Source organism: Petromyzon marinus (genome assembly GCF_048934315.1).
Source record: "Petromyzon marinus isolate PM22_M1 ecotype Great Lakes invasive population chromosome 80 unlocalized genomic scaffold, UKy_Petmar_22M1.pri1.0 chr80_unloc.1, whole genome shotgun sequence".
Classification (NCBI taxonomy): Eukaryota; Metazoa; Chordata; class Hyperoartia; order Petromyzontiformes; family Petromyzontidae; genus Petromyzon; species Petromyzon marinus.
In genome coordinates this window covers 166,988-192,212 of record NW_027422629.1, presented here as the reverse complement: position 1 = coordinate 192,212, position 25,225 = coordinate 166,988, and the positions used below count along the sequence as shown (strand labels likewise).

General features: G+C 51.6%; 1 protein-coding gene across 8 annotated transcripts in view; it reads right to left on the bottom strand.

Moving 5' to 3' along the window:
• The window catches only part of LOC116958713 (myosin-binding protein C, cardiac-type-like), a 141,048-nt gene that overhangs the window by 98,713 nt on the left and 17,110 nt on the right, over positions 1-25,225 (bottom strand). For 2 of the 8 annotated variants that reach the window (XM_032981443.2, XM_032981440.2), the window contains exons 2-12: positions 18,002-18,150; positions 13,727-13,832; positions 11,613-11,651; positions 10,449-10,493; positions 9,818-9,862; positions 8,955-9,023; positions 8,337-8,414; positions 6,997-7,070; positions 3,622-3,739; positions 2,511-2,556; positions 1,653-1,709 (exon numbers count right to left, since the gene is read on the bottom strand). In XM_032981443.2, coding sequence (XP_032837334.1) covers positions 1,653-1,709; positions 2,511-2,556; positions 3,622-3,739; positions 6,997-7,070; positions 8,337-8,414; positions 8,955-9,023; positions 9,818-9,862; positions 10,449-10,493; positions 11,613-11,651; positions 13,727-13,832; positions 18,002-18,150 — 826 coding nt within the window. The remainder of the gene's footprint in view (positions 1-1,652; positions 1,710-2,510; positions 2,557-3,621; positions 3,740-6,996; positions 7,071-8,336; positions 8,415-8,954; positions 9,024-9,817; positions 9,863-10,448; positions 10,494-11,612; positions 11,652-13,726; positions 13,833-18,001; positions 18,151-25,225) is intronic. The other 6 variants (XM_076058857.1, XM_032981442.2, XM_076058858.1 and 3 more) reach the window with 6 other exon arrangements.

The following is a 25,225-nucleotide window of genomic DNA, read 5'->3' as shown; positions in this document are numbered from 1 at the left end:
ATCATCACAAACACCATAACAACAACTACGACAATCATCACAAACACCATCAACACCATGATAATCATCACAACCACCACCAACAACAACAACAACCAAGACAATCATCACAACCACCATCAACACCATGATAATCATTACAACAACAACAACCAAGACAACAACAACCAAGACAATCATCACAAGCACCATCAACACCATGATAATCATCACAACCACCACCAACAACAACAACAACCAAGACAATCGTCACAACCACCATCAACACCATGATAATCATTACAACAACAACAACAACAACAACCAAGACAACAACAACCAAGACAATCGTCAAAAACACCACAACAACAACCACGACAATCATCACAAACACCAACACCACCCTAACAACAACAACCACGACAATCATCACAAACACCATCAACACCATCATAATCATCACAACCACCAACAACAACAACAACAACAACCAAGACAATCGTCACAAACACCCTAACAACAACAACCAAGACAATCATCACAACCACCATCAACACCATGATAATAATCACAACCACCAACAACAACTGCCAACAACAACCAAGACAATCATCACAAACACCATAACAACAACCACGACAATCATCACAAACACCATCAACACCCTAACAACAACCGCCAACAACAACCAAGACAATCATCACAAACACCACAACAACAACCAAGACAATAATCACAACCACCATCAACACCATGATAATCATCACAACAACATCCTAACAACAACCGCCAACAACAACCAAGACAATCGTCACAAACACCCTAACAACAACAACCACGACAATCATCACAAACACCATCAACACCATGATAATCATCACAACCACCAACAACAACAACAACAACCGCCACAACCCAGACAATCATCACAAACACCATAACAACAACCAAGACAATCATCACAAACACCATCAACACCATAATAATCATCACAACCACCAATAGCACCCTAACAACAACAACAACCAAGACAATCATCACAAACACCATAACAACAACCACGACAATCATCACAACCACCATCAACACCATGATAATCATCACAACAACACCGTAACATCAACCGCCAAAACTAAGACAATCATCACAAACAAAATCAACACCATTATAATAATCACAACAACACCCTAACAACAACAACAACAACAACCAAGACAATCATCACAAACACCAACAACACCATGATAATCATCACAACCACCAACACCACCCTAACAACAACCACCACAACCAAGACAATCATCACAAACACCAACAACACCATGATAATCATCACAACCACCACCAACAACAACAACCACCACAGCCAAGACAATCATCACAACCACCATAACAACAACCACGACAATCATCACAACCACCAACACAACAACCACCACAACCAAGAGAATCATCACAACCACCATCACAACAACCACCCCAACCAAGACAATCATCACAAACACCATCAACACCATGATAATCATCACAACCACCAACAACAACAACCACCACAACCAAGACAATCATCACAACCACCATCGCAACAAGACCACAATCACCACCACCACAATCACTACCACAACAACAACCACAACAACCACCACCACAACCACCATCACAACCACCATCACCGTTTCTTGAGCAGTGCACTGAAGTCAAGTTCCCCAGCATCTTCACTGCCAGTTCTCCTGCAACAACAACAACCACAACCACATTAGCACAACCACTACAACCACAATAGCACAACTACATTAGTGAGAGGGTGAGTGGGTGGGTGAGTGAGTGGCTGAGAGGGTGAGTGGGTGAGAGGGTGAGTACGTGGGTGGGTGGAGAGTGAGTGGGTGAGTGAGTGGGTGGGTGAGCGGGTGAGTGGGTGAGTGGGTGGGTGAGTGGGTGAGTACGTGGGTGGGTGAGAGGGTGAGTGGGTGAGTGAGTGGGTGGAGAGTGAGTGGGTGAGTGGCTGAGAGGGTGAGTGGGTGAGTGAGTGGGTGAGTGAGTGAGTGAGTGGGTTGGCGAGTGGGTGAGTGTGTAAGAGGGTGAGTGGGCGAGTGAGTGGGTGGGTGAGAGGGTGAGTGGGTGGGTGAATGGGTGAGTGAGTGGGTGGGTGAGAGGGTGAGTGGGTGAGTGGGTGGGTGAATGGGTGAGTGAGTGGGTGGGTGGAGAGTGAGTGGGTGAGTGGGTGGGTGGAGAGTGAGTGGGTGGGTGAATGGGTGAGTGGGTGAGAAGATGAGTGGGTGAATGAGTGGGTGGAGAGTGAGTGAGTGGGTGGGTGGGTGAATGGGTGAGAGAGTGAGTGGGTGAGAGAGTGAGTGGGTGAGTGGGTGAGTGGGTGGAGAGTGAGTCGGTGGGTGGGTGAGTGGGTGGATGGTGAGGGAGTGGTAAGGGAGTGGTGGGTGAGTGGTGAGGGAGTGGTGAGGGAGTGGTTTAGTGGGTGGGTGAGTGGGTGGGTGAGTGGTGAGGGAGTGGTGAGGGAGTGGTGAGTAACTTACGTTCTTTTGAAGGCTGCTCTGATGTCTTCCGTCTGCGATTCTTTGGCTGAGAGACACGGGGTGGGAGACACGGGGGAGAGACACGGCGTGGGAGAGACACGGGGGGGGGAGAGACACGGGGGGGGGGAGAGACACGGGGGGAGAGACACGGGGGGGGGGGGGGAGAGACACGGGGGGGGGGAGAGACACGGGGGGAGAGACACGGGGGGAGGATGGAGACACGAGGTGGGGTGAGGGAGACAGATTAATTAATGAACATGGACGGCTTAGAGACGTTGAGCTTCATCTAGCAGTGGACAGAGTAGAGTGTTCACCCTGAGCTGACCCCTCCCCCCACCTCTACCCTCCATCTAGGGGGTACCCGTGAGGGAGACCCCTACAACAAGTCCCCTTGATCCCCTCTCACCCCCCCTGCCCCCCACCCCCCACCTAGGGGGTACCTATAACGGAGACCCCTACAACAAGTCCCCTTGATCCCCTATGACCCCCCCTGCCCCCCACCCCCCACCTAGGGGGTACCCGTGACTGAGACCCCTACAACAAGTCCCCTTGATCCCCTCTCACCCCCCTGCCCCCCACCCCCCACCTAGGGGTACCTATAACGGAGACCCCTACAACAAGTCTCCTTGATCCCCTCTCACCCCCCTGCCCCCCACCCCCCACCTAGGGGGTACCTATAACGGAGACCCCTACAACAAGTCCGCTTGATCCCCTCTCACCCACCCCCCATCTAGGGGGTACCCATGACGGAGACCCCTACAACAGGTCCCCTTGATCCCCTCTCACCCCCCCACCTAGGGGGTACCTATAACTGAGACCCCTACAACAAGTCCCCTTGATCCCCTATCACCCCCCCTGCCCCCCACCCCCCACCTAGGGGGTACCCATGACTGAGACCCCTACAACAAGTCCCCTTGATCCCCTCTCACCCCCCCTGCCCCCCCCCATTTAGGGGGTACCCGTGACGGATACCCCTACAACAAGTCCCCTTGATCCCCTCTCACCCCCCTGCCCCCAACCCCACACCTAGGGGGTACCTATAACGGAGACCCCTACAAGTCCCCTTGATCCCCTCTCACCCCCTGCCCCCCACCCCCCACCTAGGGGGTACCTATAACGGAGACGTTGAACCCCCAGGAGTCGGTGACATCACCAAAGACGACCTCGCAGCGATAGGAGCCAGAGAAACTCTCCTTGGCCGCGATGATGCACAGTGAGAAGGTGAACACCTGTGTACAGGTAGGGGTCACGTGTCACAGTGAGAAGGTGAACACCTGTACACAGGTAGGGGTCACGTGTCACAGTGAGAAGGTGAACACCTGTGCACAGGTAGGGGTCACGTGTCACAGTGAGAAGGTGAACACCTGTACACAGGTAGGGGTCACGTGTCACAGTGAGAAGGTGAACACCTGTGTACAGGTAGGGGTCACGTGTCACAGTGAGAAGGTGAACACCTGTACACAGGTAGGGGTCACGTGTCACAGTGAGAAGGTGAACACCTGTGCACAGGTAGGGGTCACGTGTCACAGTGAGAAGGTGAACACCTGTACACAGGTAGGGGTCACGTGTCACAGTGAGAAGGTGAACACCTGTACACAGGTGAGGGTGTGAGGGGTCACGTGTCACAGTGAGAAGGTGAACACCTGTGAACAGGTAGGGTGGGGTCACGTGTCACAGTGAGCAGGTGAACACCTGTACACAGGTAGGGGTCACGTGTCACGGTGAGCAGGTGAACACCTGTACACAGGTGAGGGTGTGAGGGGTCACGTGTCACAGTGAGAAGGTGAACACCTGTACACAGGTAGAGTGGGTGAGGGGTCACGTGTCACAGTGAGAAGGTGAACACCTGTACACAGGTAGGGGTCACGTGTCACAGTGAGAAGGTGAACACCTGTACACAGGTGAGGGTGTGAGGGGTCACGTGTCACAGTGAGAAGGTGAACACCTGTACACAGGTGAGGGTGTGAGGGGTCACGTGTCACAGTGAGAAGGTGAACACCTGTGCACAGGTAGGGTGTGAGGGGTCACGTGTCACAGTGAGAAGGTGAACACCTGTACACAGGTAGGGGTCACGTGTCACAGTGAGAAGGTGAACACCTGTGCATAGGTGAGGGGTCACGTGTCACAGTGAGAAGGTGAACACCTGTACATAGGTGAGGTGGGTGAGGGGTCATGTGTCACAGTGAGAAGGTGAACACCTGTACACAGGTGAGGGTGTGAGGGGTCACGTGTCACGGTGAGAAGGTGAACACCTGTGCACAGGTAGGGTGTGAGGGGTCACGTGTCACAGTGAGAAGGTGAACACCTGTGCATAGGTGAGGGGTCACGTGTCACAGTGAGAAGGTGAACACCTGTACACAGGTAAGGGGTCACGTGTCACGGTGAGAAGGTGAACACCTGTACACAGGTAGGGAGGGGTCACGTGTCACAGTGAGAAGGTGAACACCTGTACACAGGTAGGGTGGGGGGTCACGTGTCACAGTGAGCAGGTGAACACCTGTGTACAGGTAGGGTGGGTGGGGGGTCACGTGTCACAGTGAGAAGGTGAACACCTGTGAACAGGTGAGGGGTCACGTGTCACAGTGAGAAGGTGAACACCTGTGCACAGGTAGGGTGGGGTCACGTGTCACAGTGAGTAGGTGAACACCTGTACACAGGTGAGGGGTCACGTGTCACAGTGAGAAGGTGAACACCTGTGAACAGGTAGGGAGGGGTCACGTGTCACAGTGAGAAGGTGAACACCTGTACACAGGTAGGGTGGGGTCACGTGTCACAGTGAGAAGGTGAACACCTGTACACAGGTAGGGAGGGGTCACGTGTCACAGTGAGCAGGTGAACACCTGTACACAGGTAGGGAGGGGTCACGTGTCACAGTGAGCAGGTGAACACCTGTACACAGGTAGGGTGGGGGGTCACGTGTCACAGTGAGAAGGTGAACACCTGTACACAGGTAGGGTGTGAGGGGTCACGTGTCACAGTGAGAAGGTGAACACCTGTACACAGGTAGGGGTCACGTGTCACAGTGAGAAGGTGAACACCTGTGCACAGGTAGGGTGGGGTCACGTGTCAGTGAGCAGGTGAACACCTGTGCACAGGTAGGGGTCACGTGTCACGGTGAGAAGGTGAACACCTGTACACAGGTAGGGTCACGTGTCACAGTGAGAAGGTGAACACCTGTACACAGGTAGGGGTCACGTGTCACAGTGAGAAGGTGAACACCTGTACACAGGTAGGGTGGGGTCACGTGTCACGGTGAGAAGGTGAACACCTGTACACAGGTAGGGAGGGGTCACGTGTCACAGTGAGAAGGTGAACACCTGTACACAGGTAGGGGTCACGTGTCACAGTGAGAAGGTGAACACCTGTACACAGGTAGGGTGGGGTCACGTGTCACAGTGAGAAGGTGAACACCTGTACACAGGTAGGGGTCACGTGTCACAGTGAGAAGGTGAACACCTGTACACAGGTAGGGGTCACGTGTCACAGTGAGAAGGTGAACACCTGTACACAGGTAGAGTGGGTGAGGGGTCACGTGTCACAGTGAGAAGGTGAACACCTGTACACAGGTGAGGGTGTGAGGGGTCACGTGTCACAGTGAGATGGTGAACACCTGTACACAGGTAGGGAGGGGTCACGTGTCACAGTGAGAAGGTGAACACCTGTACACAGGTAGAGTGGGTGAGGGGTCACGTGTCACAGTGAGATGGTGAACACCTGTACACAGGTAGGGTGGGGTCACGTGTCACGGTGAGAAGGTGAACACCTGTGCACAGGTAGGGTGGGGTCACGTGTCACGGTGAGAAGGTGAACACCTGTGCACAGGTAGGGTGGGGTCACGTGTAACGGTGAGAAGGTGAACACCTGTACACAGGTAGAGTGGGTGAGGGGTCACGTGTCACAGTGAGAAGGTGAACACCTGTGAACAGGTAGGGGTCACGTGTCACAGTGAGAAGGTGAACACCTGTACACAGGTAGGGTGGGGGGTCACGTGTCACAGTGAGAAGGTGAACACCTGTGTACAAGTAGGGTGGGGTCACGTGTCACAGTGAGAAGGTGAACACCTGTACACAGGTAGGGTGTGAGGGGTCACGTGTCACAGTGAGAAGGTGAACACCTGTACACAGGTAGGGGTCACGTGTCACAGTGAGAAGGTGAACACCTGTACACAGGTAGGGTGGGGTCACGTGTCACAGTGAGCAGGTGAACACCTGTACACAGGTGAGGGTGGGGTCACGTGTCACAGTGAGAAGGTGAACACCTGTGCACAGGTAGGGTAGGGTCACGTGTCACGGTGAGAAGGTGAACACCTGTGAACAGGTAGGGGTCACGTGTCACAGTGAGAAGGTGAACACCTGTGAACAGGTGAGGGGTCACGTGTCACAGTGAGAAGGTGAACACCTGTACACAGGTAGGGTGTGAGGGGTCACGTGTCTCCCCCGCCCCGTGTCTCCCCCCTCCCCCGTCCACGTGTCTCCGTGTCTCTAACCTTGGTGTCTTTGTTGACTGTCTCCTTCAGAGTGAGATGCTTTCCGGTCTTCCCCGCAAGATCCATCCACTTGCCTGAGCAGCAGAAGCATCATCATCAGCATCATCATCATCAGCAGCAACATCATCATCAGCAACATCATCATCAGCAACATCATCATCAGCAGCAACATTATCAACTTCATCAACATCATCATCATCATCAGCAACATCATGATCAACTTCATCAACATCATCATCATCAGCATCATCAGCAGCAACATCATCAGCAACATCATCATCGGCGTCAACAGCATCATCAGCAACATCAGCATCAACAGCATCATCATCATCAGCATCATCAGCATCATCATCAACAGCAGCAGCAGCAGCATCATCAGCAACATCACCATCACTCCCGTTACCATCACCCCAATCACCACTACCATCAACACCATCAACCCCACCACCATCACCACCACCACCATCACCCCCCTCACCACCACCATCACCCCCCTCACCACCACCATCGTCACCGCCACCACCAACCCCACCCCCATCACCATGACCACCATCACCATCACCACCACCATCGTCACCGCCACCACCAACCCCACCCCCATCACCATCACCACCACCATCACCACCACCATCATCGTCACCACCATCACCACCACCACCACCATCATCGTCACCACCACCCCCATCACCACTACCATCAACACCACCCCCATCACCACCCCCATCACCACCTTCGTCACCACCCCCATCACCACCACCCCCATCACCATCACCACCATCACCACCCCCATCACCACCATCAACACCCCCATCACCACCCCCATCACCACCACCCCCATCACCACCCCCAACACCACCATCACCATCACCACCACCATCACCACCACCACCACCATCACCACCCCCATCACCACCACCATCACCACCCCCATCACCACCATCCCCATCACCCCCATCACCACCCCATCACCCCATCACCATCACCACTATCACTACCCCCATCACCATCACCACCCCCATCACCACCCCATCACCACCCCCATCACCATCACCACCATCACCACCACCACCATCACCCCCATCACCCCCACCACCACCCCCATCACCACCACCCCATCACCACCACCCCCATCACCACCACCCCATCACCACCACCCCCATCACCACCATCACCACCATCATCACCCCATCACCACCCCCATCACCACCACCATCACCACCCCATCACCCCCCCACCCCCCCACCCCCACCCCCCCCACCCCCACCCCCCCACCCCCCACCCCCCCCACCCCCCCACCCCCCCCCACCCCCACCGCCCCCACCCCCCCACCCCCCCATCACCTTTGAACCATCTCACTTGAGGCTTCTTCCTGATGCTGCCACTGCCATCAACTTGAGCCGAGAAGGTGATGTCATCGCCTAGCAGCAGAGGTCACGGAAAAGGTCAAGGTCATGGCAAAGGTCAAGTCTGGGCCAAAGACCTATGTCACGGCAAAGACAGGGGTCAAGTCAAAGGTCAGGGGTCGCCGCAAAAGGTCAAGTTCACGGCAAAAAGGCCAAGGACGTGCGAAAGGTCAAGGTCACGCCAAAGGTCGAGGGCGTGCCAACGGTCAAGGTCGCATCGAAGTTCAAGGCCGTGTCAAAGGTCAGGGCGGGTCACGTGTCAAGGTCGTGTAAAATGCCAAGGTCGCACCAAAGGTCAAGGGTGTGTCACGTGCCAAGGTCGTGTCAAATGCACTAAAGGTCAAGGTCGGGACAAATGTTAAGGGATTGTGAAAGGTCAACGTCGCATTAAAGGCCAAGGTCGTGTCAAAGGTCAAGGTGGTGTCAGAGGTCAAGGCCGTGCCAGCGTCCCAGGCCGAGAGAGGTCACGGGCATGCCAAAGGTCAAGGCAACGGTGTCCCGTGTGGTGAGTGGTGAGCAGTGGTGAGCAGTGGTGAGCAGTGGTGAGCACAGTACCGGCGGTGACGGTGCCGTCCTGCGGGGTGGTGAGGAAGAGGCCGGTGAGCGAGCGAGCTTCCTCGGTGTCTGGGGTCACGGGGTCGCGGGGTCGCGGGGTCAAAAGGTCGTAAGGTCACGCGGTGGGTGAGTGAGCGAGTTAGTGGGTGAGTGGGCGGGTGGGTGAGTGAGTGGGTGAGTGAGTGGGTGAGTGAGTGAGTGAGTGGGTGGGTGAGTGAGTGAGTGAGTGGGCAGGTGGGTGAGTGAGTGAGTGAGTGGGTGAGTGAGTGGGTGAGTGAGTGAGTGGGTGAGTGAGTGAGTGGGTGAGTGGGAGAGTGTGTGGGTGAGTGAGTGAGTGAGTGATTGATTGATTGGGTGGGTGGTTGAGTGGGCGGGTGGGTGAGTGAGTGAGTGAGTGGGTGAGTGAGTGAGTGAGTGGGTGAGTGAGTGAGTGGGTGAGTGAGTGAGTGGGCAGGTGGGTGAGTGAGTGAGTGGGTGAGTGAGTGGGTGAGTGAGTGAGTGGGTGAGTGAGTGAGTGGATGAGTGGGTGAGTGTATGGGTGAGTGAGTGAGTGAGTGATTGATTGGGTGGGTGGTTGAGTGGGCGGGTGGGTGAGTGAGTGAGTGGGTGAGTGAGTGAGTGAGTGGGTGAGTGAGTGAGTGGGTGAGTGAGTATGTGGGTGAGTGAGTGAGTGGGTGAGTGTGTGGTTGAGTGAGTGAGTGAGTGGGTACAAGGGTGAGTGGGTGGGTGAGTGTGTGAATGGGTGAGTGAGTGAGTGAGTGGGTGAGTGAGTGAGTGAGTGGGTGAGTGAGTGGGTGAATGAGTGGGTGAGTGATTAGTGAGTGAGTGGTGAGTGATTAGTGAGTGAGTGGTGAGTGTCTCACCTTGTTTAACATCATTGTTTGAGTTTCCAGTGGTTTCACCTGTAACTGCAAGCGTGAGCATTAGTGGTGAGCAAGTGGGTGAGTGCGTGACTGAGTGAGTGGGTGAGTGGATGAGTGGGTGAGTGAGTGAATGTGTGAGTGGGTGGGTGGGTAGTTGAGTGCGTGGGTGGGTGAGTGGGTGGGTGGGTGAGTGGGTGTGTCAGTGGGTGGGTGAGTGAGTGGGTGACTAGGTGAGAAGGTGGGTGGGTGAGTGGGTGGGTGAGAGGGTGGGTGGGTGTGTGAATGGGTGAGTGAGTGAGTGAGTGGGTGAGTGAGTGAGTGAGTGGGTGAGTGGGTGAGTGGGTGGGTGAGTGAGTGGGTGGGTGAGTGGGTGAGTGAGTGGGCGAGTGGGTGTGTCAGTGGGGGGGGTGAGTGAGAGGGTGAGTGGGTGAGTGAGTGGGTGACTAGGTGAGAAGGTGGGTGGGTGAGTGGGTGGGTGAGTGGGTGGGTGTGTGAGTGGGTGAGTGAGTGAGTGAGTGGGTGGGTGTGTGAGTGGGTGAGTGAGTGAGTGAGTGGGTGAGTGAGTGAATGAGTGGTGAGTGATTAGTGAGTGAGTGGTGAGTGATTAGTGAGTGAGTGGTAAGTGTCTCACCTTGTTTAACATCATTGTTTGAGTTTCCAGTGGTTTCACCTGTAACTGCAAGCGTGAGCATTAGTGGTGAGCAAGTGGGTGAGTGTGTGACTGAGTGAGTGGGTGGGTAGGTGAGTGCGTGGGTGAGTAGGTGGGTGGGTGAGTGGGTGAGTGAGTGAATGTGAGTGGGTGGGTGGGTAGGTGAGTGCGTGGGTGAGTGGGTGGGTGAGTGGGTGGGTGAGTGAATGTGTGAGTGGGTGGGTGGGTAGGTGAGTGCGTGGGTGAGTGGATGAGTGGGTGAGTGAGTGAATGTGTGAGTGGGTGGGTGGGTAGGTGAGTGCGTGGGTGAGTGGGTGGGTGAGTGGGTGGGTGGGCGAGTGAGTGAGTCAGTGGGTGGGTGAATGAGAGGGTGGGTGGGTGAGTGAGTGAGTGGGTGACTAGGTGAGTAGGTGGGTGGGTGAGAGGGTGGGTGAGTGATTGGGTGGATGAGTGACTGGGTGAGACAGTAGGTGGGTCAGTGAGTTTAGTGAGTGAGTGGGTGAGTGTGTGAGTGAGTGAGTGAGAGGGTGAGTGGGTGAGTGAGAGGGTAAGTGGGTGAGTAGGTGAGTGGGTGGGTGGATAAGAGGGTGGGTGAGGGGTGAGTGAGTGGGTGAGTGAGTGGGTTAGTGAGTGGGTGAGTGAGTGGGTGAGTGGGTGAGTGAATGAGTGAGTGGCTGAGTAAGTGGCTGGATGGGTGAGTGGGTGAGTCAGTGGTGAGTGAGTGAGTGGGTGTGTGAGTGAGTGGAGTGAGTGAGTGGCTGAGTAGGTGAGTTAGTGAGTGATTAGTGAGTGAGTGAGTAAGTGAGTAAGTGGGTGAGTGGCTGAGTGAGTGGGTGAGTGAGTGGCTGAGTGGGTGAGTGAGTGAGTGGGTGAATGAATGAGTGGCTGAGAGAGTGGGTGAGGGAGTGGTTGGTGAGTGAGTGGTGAGTGAGTGGTGAGTGAGTGGCTGAGTGGGTGAGTGAGTGAGTGAGTGGCTGTGTGAGTGGGTGAGTGAGTGGGTGGTGAGTGAGTGGTGAGTGAGTGGTGAGTGAGTGGCTGATTGGGTGAGTGAGTGAGTGAGTGGCTGAGTGAGTGGGTGAGTGAGTGGCTGAGTGGGTGAGTAGGTGAGTGAGTGGTGAGTGAGTGAGTGAGTGGTGAGTGACTCACCCTGTTTAACATCATTGTTTGAGTTCTCATTGGGCTCACCTGTAACAGAGCAAGGGTGATCATTAGTGGTGAGTGGTGGTGAGTGAGTAGTCGTGAGTGGACAGTAGTGGTGAGTGAGTGCTGAGTGAGTGGTGAGTGAGTGGGTGAGTGAGTGAGTGAGTGGTAAGTGAGTAGTGAGTGAGTGGTGAGTGACGGTGAGTGAGTGGTGAGAGAGTGGGTGGTGAGTGGTTGTGAGAACTGGTGAGTGAGTGGTGAGTGGTTGTGAGTGGTGAGTGAGTGGTGAGTGGTGGTGAGTGAGTGGTGAGTGAGTGGTGAGTAGTGGTGAGTGGTGAGTGAGTGGTGAGTGAGTGTTGAGTGAGTGGTGAGTGAGTAGTGAGTGAGTGAGTGATGAGTGAGTGTTGAGTGAGTGGTGACTGAGTGGTGAGTGAGTGGTGAGTGGGTGGTGAGTGAGTGGTGAGTGAGTGACTGGTGAGTGAGTGAGTAGTGAGTGAGTGAGTGGTGAGTGAGTGGTGAGTGAATGAGTGGTGAGTGAGTGGTGAGTGAGTGAGTGGTGAGTGGTGGTGAGTGAGTGGTGAGTGAGTGGTAAGTGAGTGAGTGATGGTGAGTGAGTGGTGAGTTGTGGTGAGTACTGGTGAGTGAGTGGTGAGTGTGTGGTGAGTGAGTGGTGAGTACTGGCGAGTGAGTAGTGAGTGAGTGGTGAGTGGTGAGTGAGTGAGTGAGTGGTGAGTGAGTGAGTGATTGGTGAGTGAGTGGTGAGTGAGTGAGTGTTGAGTGAGTGGTGAGTGAGTGGTGAGTGGTGAGTGGAGAGCGAGTGGAGAGTGAGTGGTGAGTAGTGAGTGAGTGTTGAGTGTTGAGTAAGTGGTGAGTAAGTGGTGAGTGAGTGGTGAGTGAGTGTTGAGTGAGTGGTTAGTGAGTGTTGAGAGAGTGGTGAGTGTTGAGTGAGTGGTGAGTGAGTGGCGAGTGAGTGTTGAGTGTTGAGTAAGTGGTGAGTAAGTGGTGAGTGAGTGTTGAGTGAGTGTTGAGTAAGTGTTGAGTGAGTGGTGAGTGAGTGGTGAGTGAGTGGTGAGTGAGTGAGTGAGTGGTGAGTGAGTGGTGAGTGAGTGGTGAGTGAGTGAGTGTTGAGTGGTGAGTGAGTGGTGAGTGAGTGTTGAGTGAGTGGTGAGTGAGTGGTGAGTGAGTGGTGAGTGAGTGGTGAATGTTGAGTGAGTGGTGAGTGAGTGGTGAGTGAGTGTTGAGTGAGTGGTGAGTGAGTGGTGAGTGAGTGGTGAGTGAGTGGTAAGTGAGAGTGGTGAGTGAGTGGTGAGTGAGTGGTGAGTGAGTGGTGAGTGAGTGGTGAGTGAGTGGTGAGTGGTGAGTGAGTGTTGAGTGAGTGGTGAGTGAGTGGTGAGTGAGTGTTGAGTGAGTGGTGAGTGAGTGGTGAGTGAGTGTTGAGTGAGTGGTGAGTGAGTGGTGAGTGAATGTTGAGTGAGTGGTGAGTGAGTGGTGAGTGAGTGGTGAGTGAGTGTTGAGTGAGTGGTGAGTGAGTGGTGAGTGAGTGAGTGGTGAGTGAGTGGTGAGTGAGTGGTGAGTGAGTGAGTGGTGAGTGTTGAGTGGTGAGTGAGTGAGTGAGTGGTGAGTGAGTGGTGAGTGAGTGGTAAGTGGTGAGTGAGTGTTGAGTGAGTGAGTGAGTGGTGAGTGAGTGAGTGGTAAGTGAGTGGTGAGTGAGTGGTGAGTGAGTGTTGAGTGAGTGAGTGAGTGAATGGTGAGTGAGTGGTGAGTGAGTGGTGAGTGAGTGTGTGAGTGAGTGAGTGGTAAGTGAGTGGTGAGTGAGTGGTGAGTGAGTGGTGAGTGAGTGGTGAGTGAGTGAGTGGTGAGTAAGTGTTGAGTGAGTGAGTAAGTGTTGAGTGAGTGTTGAGTGAGTGTTGAGTGAATGAGTGAGTGAATGGTGAGTGAGTGGTGAGTGAGTGGTGAGTGAGTGGTGAGTGAGTGTTGAGTGAGTGAGTGAGTGAATGGTGAGTGAGTGGTGAGTGAGTGGTGAGTGAGTGGTGAGTGAGTGAGTGAGTGTTGAGTGAGTGGTGAGTGAGTGGTGAGTGAGTGGTGAGTGAGTGGTGAGTGAGTGGTGAGTAATTCCTCACCACTCAGGGTGAACTCCACCACAGTCGTCCCCACATGCAGGCTGTAGCTCCCACAATCCTCAGCTGTGACAGCCGCCACTGTGAGAGTGTGACGCTTGCCAACACTCTACCGTCAACATCATCATCATCAGCAACATCATCATCAACATCATCAACAACATCATCAACATCATTAACATCATCATCATCAACATCATCATAATCAACAACATCATCAACATCATCATCAACATCATCATAATCAACAACATCATCAACATCATCATCAACAACATCATCATCATCAACAACATCAACATCATCATCATCATCAAAATCATCGTCAGCAATGTCATCATCACCATCAGCAACATCATCATCATAAACATCATCAACATCATCGTCATCAGCAACAGTATCAACATCATCATCAACATCATCAGAAACATCATCATCAACATCAACATCATCATCATCAACATCATCAACATCATCAGCATCATAATCATCAGCATCATCATCAACATCCTCATCAACATCATCATCAACAACATTATCATCATCAGCAGCAACATCATCATCAACAACATTATCATCAACATCATCATCAACATCATCATCAACATCATCCTCAACATCATCATCAACATTATCATCAACATTATCATCAACAACATCATCAAAATCATCAGCATCATCATCAGCATCATCATCATCATCAACATCATCATCAACATCATCATCAACATTATCATCAACAACATCATCAACATCATCATCATCAACATCATCATCAACATCATCAACATCATCAACATCAACATCATCATCAACAACATCATCAACATCATCAACATCATCATCATCAACATCATCATCCTCAACATCATCATCAACATCAACATCATCATCCTCAACATCATCATCAACATCATCATCATCAACAACATCATCAACATCATCATAATCAACAACATCATCATCAGCAACATCATCAGCATCAACATCATAATCAACAACATCATCAACATCATTATCATCAGCAACATCATCATCATCATCAGCAACATCATCATCATCAACAACATCATCAACATTATCAGCATCAACATCATCATCATCATCAACATCATCATCAGCAACATCATCAACTTCATCATCACTATCATCATTATCAACAACATCATCATGATCATCAGCAACATCATCAACATCATCATCAACATCATCATAATCAACAACATCATCGACATCAGCAACATCATCAGCATCAACATCATCATCAACATCATCATCAGCAACATCACCAACATCATCATAATCAACAACATCAACATCATTATCATCAGCAACATCATCATCATCAGCAACATCATCATCATCAACAACATCATCAACATTATCAGCATCAACATCATCATCATCAACATCATCATCAGCAACATCATCAACTTCATCATCACTATCATCATTATCAACAACATCATCATGATCATCAGCAACATCATCAACATCATCATCAACAACATCATCAACATCATCAACATCATCATCATCAACATCATCATCATCAACATCATCATCAACAACATCATCAACATCATCAACATCATCATCAACAACATCATCAACATCATCATCAACATCATCATCATCAACAACATCATCAACATCATGATAATCAACATCATCATCATCAGCAGCAACATCATCAGCAACATCATCATCAACATCATCATCAGCAACATCATCAACATCATCATAATCAACAACATCATCAACATCATCATCAGCAACATCATCATCATCATCAGCAACATCACAGCATCACCAACATCACCAACATCAACATCATCATCAACATCATCAGCATCAGCATCATCATCAGCAACATCATCATCAGCAACATCATCAACATCAACATCATCAACATCAACATCATCAACATCATCATCAGAAACATCATCAACATCATCATAATCAACAAAATCATAATCATCAGCAACATCAACATCATCAACATCATCATAATCAACAACATCATCATCATCAACAACATCATCATCATCAACATCATCATCAACAACATAATCAACATCATCATCATCAACATCATCATCAACATCATCAACATCATCATCATCATCAACAACATCATCAACATCATCAACGTCATCATCAGCAACATCATCATCATCAACAACATCATCATCATCAACAACATCATCATCAACATCATCAACATCATCACTAACAACATCAGCAACATCATCAACATCATCATAATCAACAACATCATCAACATCATCATCGTCAGCAACATCATCATCATCAACATCATCAACATCTACATCAACATCATCAACATCATCAACATCATCATCATTAACATCATCATCAATATCATCAACATCAACATCATCAACATCATCATAATCAACATCATCAACATCATCATCATCAGCAACATCATCAACAACATCAACATCATCATCATAACCATCATCAGTAGCATCATCACCATCATCACCATCATCATCATCAACATCATCAACATCAACCTCATCAACATCATCATCATAATCAACATCATCATCACCATCATCAGCATCATCATCATCATCAACATCATCAACATCATCATCAACAACATCATCATCAACATCATCAACATCATCATCATCAGCAACATCATCATCATCAACATCATCATCATCATCATCACCAACATCACCAACATCAGCATCATCATCAGCATCATCATCATCAACATCAACAATATCAACAACATCATCACCATCATCAACAACATCATCAACATCATCATCATCATCAGCAGCAACATCATCATCATCAACAACATCCTCATCAACAACATCCTCATCATCAACATCATCAACATCATCATCAACAACATCATCAACGTCATCAACATCATCATCAACATCATCAACATCATCATCAACAACATCATCAACGTCATCAACATCATCATCATCAACAACATCATCAACATCATCAACGTCATCATCAGCAACATCATCATCATCATCATCAACAACATCATCATCATCAACAACATCATCATCAACATCATCAACATCATCACTAACAACATCAGCAACATCATCAACATCATCATAATCAACAACATCATCAACATCATCATCGTCAGCAACATCATCATCATCAACATCATCAACATCTACATCAACATCATCAACATCATCAACATCATCATCATTAACATCATCATCAATATCATCAACATCATCAACATCATCATAATCAACATCATCAACATCATCATCATCAGCAACATCATCAACAACATCAACATCATCATCATAACCATCATCAGTAGCATCATCACCATCATCACCATCATCATCATCAACATCATCAACATCAACCTCATCAACATCATCATCAACACCATCATCATAATCAACATCATCATCACCATCATCAGCATCATCATCATCATCAACATCATCAACATCATCATCAACAACATCATCAACATCATCATCAACATCATCAACATCATCATCATCATCAGCAACATCATCATCATCATCAACATCATCATCATCATCACCAACATCACCAACATCAGCATCATCATCAGCATCATCATCATCAACATCAACAATATCAACAACATCATCACCATCATCAACAACATCATCAACATCATCATCATCAGCAGCAACATCATCATCATCAACAACATCCTCATCAACAACATCCTCATCATCAACATCATCAACATCATCATCAACAACATCATCAACGTCATCAACATCATCATCAACATCATCAACATCATCATCAACAACATCATCAACGTCATCAACATCATCATCAACATCATCAACATCATCACAACAACAACATCAACAGCATCATAATCAACAACATCAACATCATAATCAACAACATCATAATCATCACCAACATCATCATCAACATCAACAACATCATCAACATCATCAACATCATCAACATCAACACCATCAACATCATCAACATCACCATCATCAACATCATCAGCATCAACATCATCAACATCATCAACATCAACCTCATCAACATCATCATCAACACCATCATCATAATCAACATCAACAACATCATCACCATCATCAACAACATCATCATCAGCAACAACATCACCAACATCATCACCATCATCACCATCATCATCAACATCATCATCATAATCATCATCAGCAACATCATCATCATCATCAGCAGGCAAGCGACAGTGCGTCAGTAGCAGCGTGCTCCCACCTTGATGGAGACTCTGTCTCCACTCCGGATCTCCTTGTCCCCGTGTCTCCAGGAGACACGTGTCCCCACGCGCGTTGTCTCCGCACTGAACTCCGCTTGATGTCCCAGGGGCACGGAGACATTCTGCGGAGACTGAGACAGCGGAGACACTGGGGGGGTGGGGGGGGGGAGGGAGACACGGGGGGGGACACGGGGGGGGGGAGACACGGTGAGGTGAGGTGGAGACAGGGGGGGGAGGGAGGGAGACACGGGGGGGGGGAGGGAGACACGGGGGGACACGGAGAGACACGGTGAGGTGAGGTGGAGACACGGGGGGGGGGGTGGGAGACACGGGGGGGGGGGATGGAGACACGGGGGGTAGGAGTGAGTGAGTGGGTGAGAGAGTGAGAGAGAGAGTGAGAGGGTGAGTGAGTGAGTGAGTGGGTGGGTGAGTGGGTGAGTGGGTGGGTGATTGGGTGAGTGGGTGAGTGAGTGAGTGAGAAAGTGAGTGAGTGAGAGAGTGACAGAGTGAGTGAGAGAGTGAGTGAGGGAGTGAGAGAGTGAGTGAGTCTGCGAGTGAGTGGGTGAGAGAGTGAGTGAGAGAGTGAGTGTTGGCCGTGACTCACTCAGTGTCCGGCAAAACAACCCCCTACCTCCTCGCGGTGCCGGACAGGCAACTCTGTCGTGGACAGCGCTGTGGGGGGAGATCCAATTTTGATTGGCTCCTCCCCTCATGGCATATGTGTCCACCACAGGGGCTAAACGGGGGCTCTGGATGGGTGCGAGGGGCTGGTAACCCCTCCACCTTCAATTAATTACTACGAAACCACGAATTAAACTGAAATATGTAACAACTAAGCTTGTGCCGGAGGCCCCGGGGGGCCAGGCGTCTATGACGTCTCCTGGCCAAACCCCAATTGGCGGATCCAGGAGATTGAATACCTACCCTCGGGGCTACTCCAGAAACAACTAAAAGCCACTACGGGTGGCCACGTGGAATGTTCGAAAGCTCACTGCAGAGGAGAGGCTGCCACTCCTCTGTCGGGAGCTGGACCGGTACTGCCTGGATCTATGCGGCATTCAGGAGGTCCGGTGGACCGGCTCTGGCTCCTGCCACCATGAGGGGTGGACAGTCCTCTACTCGGGGCAGCAGACTGCCAAACAACAGGGTGTGGGTCTTCTTTTGAACAAAAGAATGAAGGGGGCGTGGGAGCGTGGCGGTGAGGTGTGGGAAGCTGTAAGCCCCAGGCTACTTTGGGCTCGCCTTCCCATCAACCGGAGGCGAGGAATGGTGGTCGTGGTTACTTATGCCCCCACCGAAGATGAACATCCGTGGAGGGATGCAGGCAAAGCCGATGAGTCAGATGCCTTCTATGACCTCCTGTCACAGGTGCTGGCTAAAGTGGCCCCTCGGGATAGAGTCATCATCTTGGGTGACTTCAATGCCCGAGTTGGTCATGATACTGGCACCTGGTCTGGAGTGATTGGAGGGCATGGGCCAGATCAGCTCAATAACAACGGTAGGAGGCTGCTAGATTTTTGTGCAGCCCATGGGCTTGTAATTACCAGCACGCTGTTCCGGCATCGGCGCATCCACACAACATCATGGATGCATGCCGGGTCCAAGCAAGAACATCTGCTGGACTACGTAGTGACGGACCAGCGAATGCGAGCCCATGTCCTTGACACCAAGACCTACCGTGGAGCTGATCTGCCCTCTGACCATCGACTAGTCATCTGTAAGATGCGCCTGCCATTCTTCCACTCCGGTGGTGGGTGCACACCCAGGACCCCATTCCAACCTAAAGTGGCCTGGTCTCAGTTATCTGATGAAAGTTGCAAGCGAGAATTTCATCATCGCTTGCGGCTGGGATTGGCATCGTCCCCGACTCCTCCTGATGTCGAGGGTATATGGGCGAGGTTTAGGACTGTGACTCATGCAGCTGCAATGGCTGCTTTGGGTACGCGGTCCAGACCTCCCCAGACACCCTGGATGACAGAGGAGTTGTTCAGGATGGTTGAGAAAAAGCGACAGGCCCACTGTCATCGGCTACAGAATCCCACGTCAGAGAATGAGGAGGCTTACCGCAGCCTTCGCTCGGAGGTTCGGAGAGCCGTGAGGCGCTGCAAGGATGGGTGGTGGTCGCGGGTTGCTGAGGAGTTGGAGTCTGCCTCAGTGGCCCGTGATCACAAATCTCTATTTAACTCCATCAAAAAAGTAACCTGCAGCGCCACACCTATTACCATCATTAGGGGAAAAAACGGTGATCCAATTTCCGACCCCCAGGAACAGGTTCGCAGATTCGCTGAGCATTTCTGTGAGGTCCTGGGGGAGGGAAAATCCCTCAGCCAGGAAAACATCGTGGCACAAAGTGAGGATGACCCTGCTGAGGCTGCGGTGCCTCAAATATTGGATGAAGTCACCCCCTGTGAGTGGCTGGCTGAGGTGCCATCTGCTGAGGAAGTATTGAAGGCGATCCGGAGTCTGAGACCAGGAAAGGCAGCGGGCAGAGATGATCTCCCAAGCGAAATGCTGAGGGAGGGTGGCGTTTGTGCACAGACTGCCCTATATGACATCATAACAACAGTCTGGACCACTGGACGGGTTCCGCAGGATTGGAAGGCACGCTGAGGAGAGGCTTGCGGAGCCCCAATGCGGTTTCAGGAAAGGGCGGTCCTGCACAGATGCCATATTTTCTGTCCGTCTGCTACAGCAGAGGTGTAGGGAATTCCAACAAGACCTACATCTCTGCTTTATTGACCTGGTCAAGGCCTATGATACCATCAGTAGGCCTGGGCTCTGGGTCGTTCTTCGTGCTTTTGGAGTACCTGACCCTCTGCTCACGATCATTAAGGACCTTCATGATGGTGAGCGGGCCCGGGTAAAACTACGTGGCCGGGAGTCAGAGCCATTCCCTGTACACCTTGGGGTGCGACAGGGATGTCCTCTGGCTCCCACATTATTTAACATCTATTTTGACCACGTAGTTCGTGAAGCCTTCAATAGCTGTACTGGGGGAATCTCCATATGGTACAGATATAATGGGAGGCTAATCGATGCCCGGGTGCGGTCAAGGGATGGCTCCCTATTGCTCAACCACGTTATGTATGCTGATGACTTGGTAATAGCTGCTCAGTCAGAGGAGGAGTTGGAGACGCTGCTGCTGAGACTGGAGCGTGCCACTAAGAGGTGGGGCCTTACCATCAGCCCCACCAAAACTAAACACCTGCCTGGGTATTTTGTACCATCGGACACTCCACCCCCACAACTCCCAATCGGTGATGGGGCAGTTGTGGAGAGAGTGGAGAGTTTCCCATACCTGGGCAGTGTGCTTACGACTGGCTCCAGTTTAACAGCAGAGGTCTCACTCCGAATCAGTCGAGCGGCAATATCTTTTCATCGGTTGCGTAACGCTGTGTGGAAGCTACCTGGTCTGTCGCTCCGCACTAAGCTTCAGGTCTTCTCGGCCACGGTCATTCCCTCCCTTCTCTACGCTTGCGAAACGTGGACCCCCCTAATGGAACATCTTCGCCGGTTAGAAACATTTAGGCTGGCCTGCCTACGATCCATCCTGGGTTTAACCAGACTGGATTGTGTGAGGAGCTCACAAATCCTTGAAAGATCTGGGCAGGGTCCCATCGGTGAGCTCCTCCGGCAGGCAAGGCTGCGATGGCTGGGCCATGTAGCCCGCATGCCCAGCCACCGCATGCCGAAACAGCTTTTGTTTGGCCGGATTGAGGGGGCTAAGCGGGCGCGGCACGGGCTAGAGAAGAGATGGAGTGATGTGATACAGGAGGACGTGGAGCTGAGTGGACTTGCCGATGACTGGTACCAGCGGTGTCAAGATCGGCCTCTGTGGAGGAGGCTCGTGAAGGATGCTACTGGGCAGTTGGAGGCAGTCGCCCTCCAACAACAACGGAGGGCGGAGGAGCGACGCTCACAACAGCGAGCGGAGCGCCGGGTGGCTAAAGCACAGCAGGTTGGCACAGTAGGGGGCACAGGTGGTGCATCAGCCAGTCATCTCAGTCAGTCGACCCGTGGCACCTGGGTCTGCCCCGTGACCTCCTGCCAGCGGGCGTTCGACACTTCACGTGGCCTCAGGGTGCACATAGCCTGGCACAAGCGTCGTGGTGACGTCACCGCCACTTAGTGGCGAATGGCGGTTGTTGTTGTTGTTGTTGAGAGAGTGAGTGAGAGAGTGAGTGGGTGAGTGAGTGAGAGAGTGAGAGAGTGAGTGGGTGAGTGAGAGAGTGAGAGCGTCTGCGAGTGAGTGGGTGAGAGAGTGAGTGAGAGAGTGAGTGAGAGAGTGAGTGGGTGAGTGAGTGAGAGGTGAGTGAGTGGGTGAGTGAGTGAGAGAGTGGGTGAGAAAGTGAGTGAGTGAGTGGGTGAGAGAGCGAGTGAGTGAGAGAGTGAGTGAGTGAGTGGGTGAGTGAGTGAGTGAGTGGGTGAGTGAGTGAGAGAGTGAGTGAGTCTGCGAGTGAGTGGGTGAGAGAGTGAGTGAGAGAGTGAGAGAGTGAGTGGGTGAGTGAGTGAGTGAGAGAGTGAGTGAGTGAGAGAGTGAGTGAGTGAGAGAGTGAGAGAGTGAGTGAGCGAGAGAGTGAGCGGGTGAGTGGGTGAGAGAGTGAGTGAGAGAGAGGGAGAGAGTGATTGAGAGAGAGTGAGTGAGTGGGTGAGTGAGTGAGTGAGAGGGTGAGTGAGAGAGTGAGTGAGTGAGTGGGTGAGAGAGTGAGGGAGAGAGTGATTGAGAGGGAGAGTGAGTGAGTGAGAGAGTGAGTGAGTGGGTGAGTGAGAGAGTGAGTGAGTGGGTGAGAGAGAGAGGGAGAGAGTGATTGAGTGAGAGAGTGAGTGAGTGAGAGGGTGAGTGAGAGGGTGAGTGGGTGAGTCAGTGAGTGAGTGAGTCAGTGAGTGAGTGAGAGAGTGAGTGAGAGAGCGAGTGAGTGAGTGAGTGAGAGAGTGAGTGAGAGAGTGAGTGAGAGAGTTAGTGAGAGAGTGAGAGAGTGAGTGAGTGAGAGAGCGAGTGAGTGGGTGAGTGAGTGAGAGAGTGAGTGAGAGAGTGAGTGAGAGAGTGAGAGAGTGAGTGAGTGAGTCAGTGAGTGAGTGAGAGAGTGAGTGAGTGAGTGAGTGGGTGAGTGAGTGAGTGAGTGGGTGAGTGAGTGAGAGAGTGAGTGAGTCTGCGAGTGAGTGGGTGAGAGAGTGAGTGAGAGATTGAGTGAGAGAGTGAGTGGGTGAGTGAGTGAGTGAGAGAGTGAGTGAGTGGGTGAGTGAGTGAGAGAGTGAGTGGGTGAGAGAGTGAGTGAGTGAGAGAGTGAGTGAGAGAGTGGGTGAGTGAGAGAGTGAGAGAGTGAGTGGGTGAGAGAGTGAGTGAGTGGATGAGTGAGAGAGTGAGTGAGTGAGAGAGTGAGTGAGAGAGTGAGGGAGAGAGTGAGTGGGTGAGTGAGTGAGTCAGTGAGTGAGTGAGAGAGTGAGTGAGTGAGTGAGTGGGTGAGTGAGTGAGTGAGTGGGTGAGTGAGTGAGAGAGTGAGTGAGTCTGCGAGTGAGTGGGTGAGAGAGTGAGTGAGTGGATGAGTGAGAGAGTGAGTGAGTGAGAGAGTGAGTGAGAGAGTGAGTGAGAGAGTGAGAGAGTGAGTGAGTGAGTCAGTGAGTGAGTGAGAGAGTGAGTGAGTGAGTGAGTGGGTGAGTGAGTGAGTGAGTGGGTGAGTGAGTGAGAGAGTGAGTGAGTCTGCGAGTGAGTGGGTGAGAGAGTGAGTGAGAGATTGAGTGAGAGAGTGAGTGGGTGAGTGAGTGAGTGAGAGAGTGAGTGAGTGGGTGAGTGAGTGAGAGAGTGAGTGGGTGAGAGAGTGAGTGAGTGAGAGAGTGAGTGAGAGAGTGGGTGAGTGAGAGAGTGAGAGAGTGAGTGGGTGAGAGAGTGAGTGAGTGGATGAGTGAGAGAGTGAGTGAGTGAGAGAGTGAGTGAGAGAGTGAGGGAGAGAGTGAGTGGGTGAGAGAGTGAGTGAGTGAGAGAGTGAGTGAGAGAGTGGGTGAGTGAGAGAGTGAGAGAGTGAGTGAGAGAGTGAGTGAGTGGGTGAGAGAGTGAGTCAGTGAGTGAGTGGGTGAGTGAGTGGGTGAGTGAGTGAGAGAGTGGGTGAGTGAGTGAGAGAGTGAGTGAGAGAGCGACTGAGTGGGTGAGTGAGTGAGAGAGTGGGTGAGTCAGTGAGTGAGTGGGTGAGTGAGTGAGAGAGTGAGTGAGTGAGAGAGTGAGTGAGTCCGTGAGTGAGTGAGTGATTGAGTGGGTGAGAGAGTGATTGGGTGAGTGAGAGAGTGAGAGAGTGGGTGAGTGAGAGAGTGAGTGAGTGGGTGAGAGAGTGAGTGAGTGAGAGAGTGGGTGAGAGGGTGAGTGGGTGAGAGAGTGAGTGAGTGAGAGAGTGAGTGAGTGAGTCAGTGAGTGAGAGAGTGAGTGAGTGGGTGAGTGAGTGAGAGGGTGGGTGAGTGAGTGAGAGAGTGAGTGAGTCTGCGAGTGAGTGGGTGAGAGAGTGAATGAGTGAGAGGGTGAGTGAGAGAGTGAGTGAGTGAGAGAGTGAGTGAGAGAGTGAGTGAGTGAGTGAGAGGGTGAGTGAGAGAGTGAGTGAGTGAGAGAGTGAGTGAGAGAGTGAGTGAGTCTGTGAGTGAGTGGGTGAGTGAGTGAGTGAGAGGGTGAGTGAGAGAGTGAGTGAGTGAGAGAGTGAGTGAGAGAGAGAGTGAGTGAGTGAGTGAGAGGGTGAGTGAGAGAGTGAGTGGGTGAGAGAGTAAGTGAGAGAGTGAGTGAGTGGGTGAGTGAGTCTGCGAGTGTGTGGGTGAGAGAGTGAGTGAGAGAGTGAGTGAGTGGGTGAGTGAGTGAGAGAGTGGGTGAGTGAGTGCGTGAGTGAGAGAGTGAGTGAGTGAGAGAGTGGGTGAGTGAGTGAGTCTGCGAGTGAGTGGGTGAGAGAGTGAGTGAGAGAGTGAGAGAGTGGGTGAGTGAGAGAGTGAGTGAGTGGGTGAGTGAGTGAGAGAGTGGGGGGGTGAGTGAGAGAGTGAGTGAGAGAGTGAGTGATTGAGAGAGTGAGTGCGTGAGAGCGTTCCACAGATGTCGTGGTTCTTTATTTAACCCAGGGGATCATCCCAGAGACAAGAAGATTAATGAGCACGTGGGTGCGTCACTCACACACACAAAGATCAAAGATCCCCCGTGTAGCCTTAACAGGCTGTAGGGGCAAGTGCTGTTAGCGAGCACCACCTATGACACTGTGGCA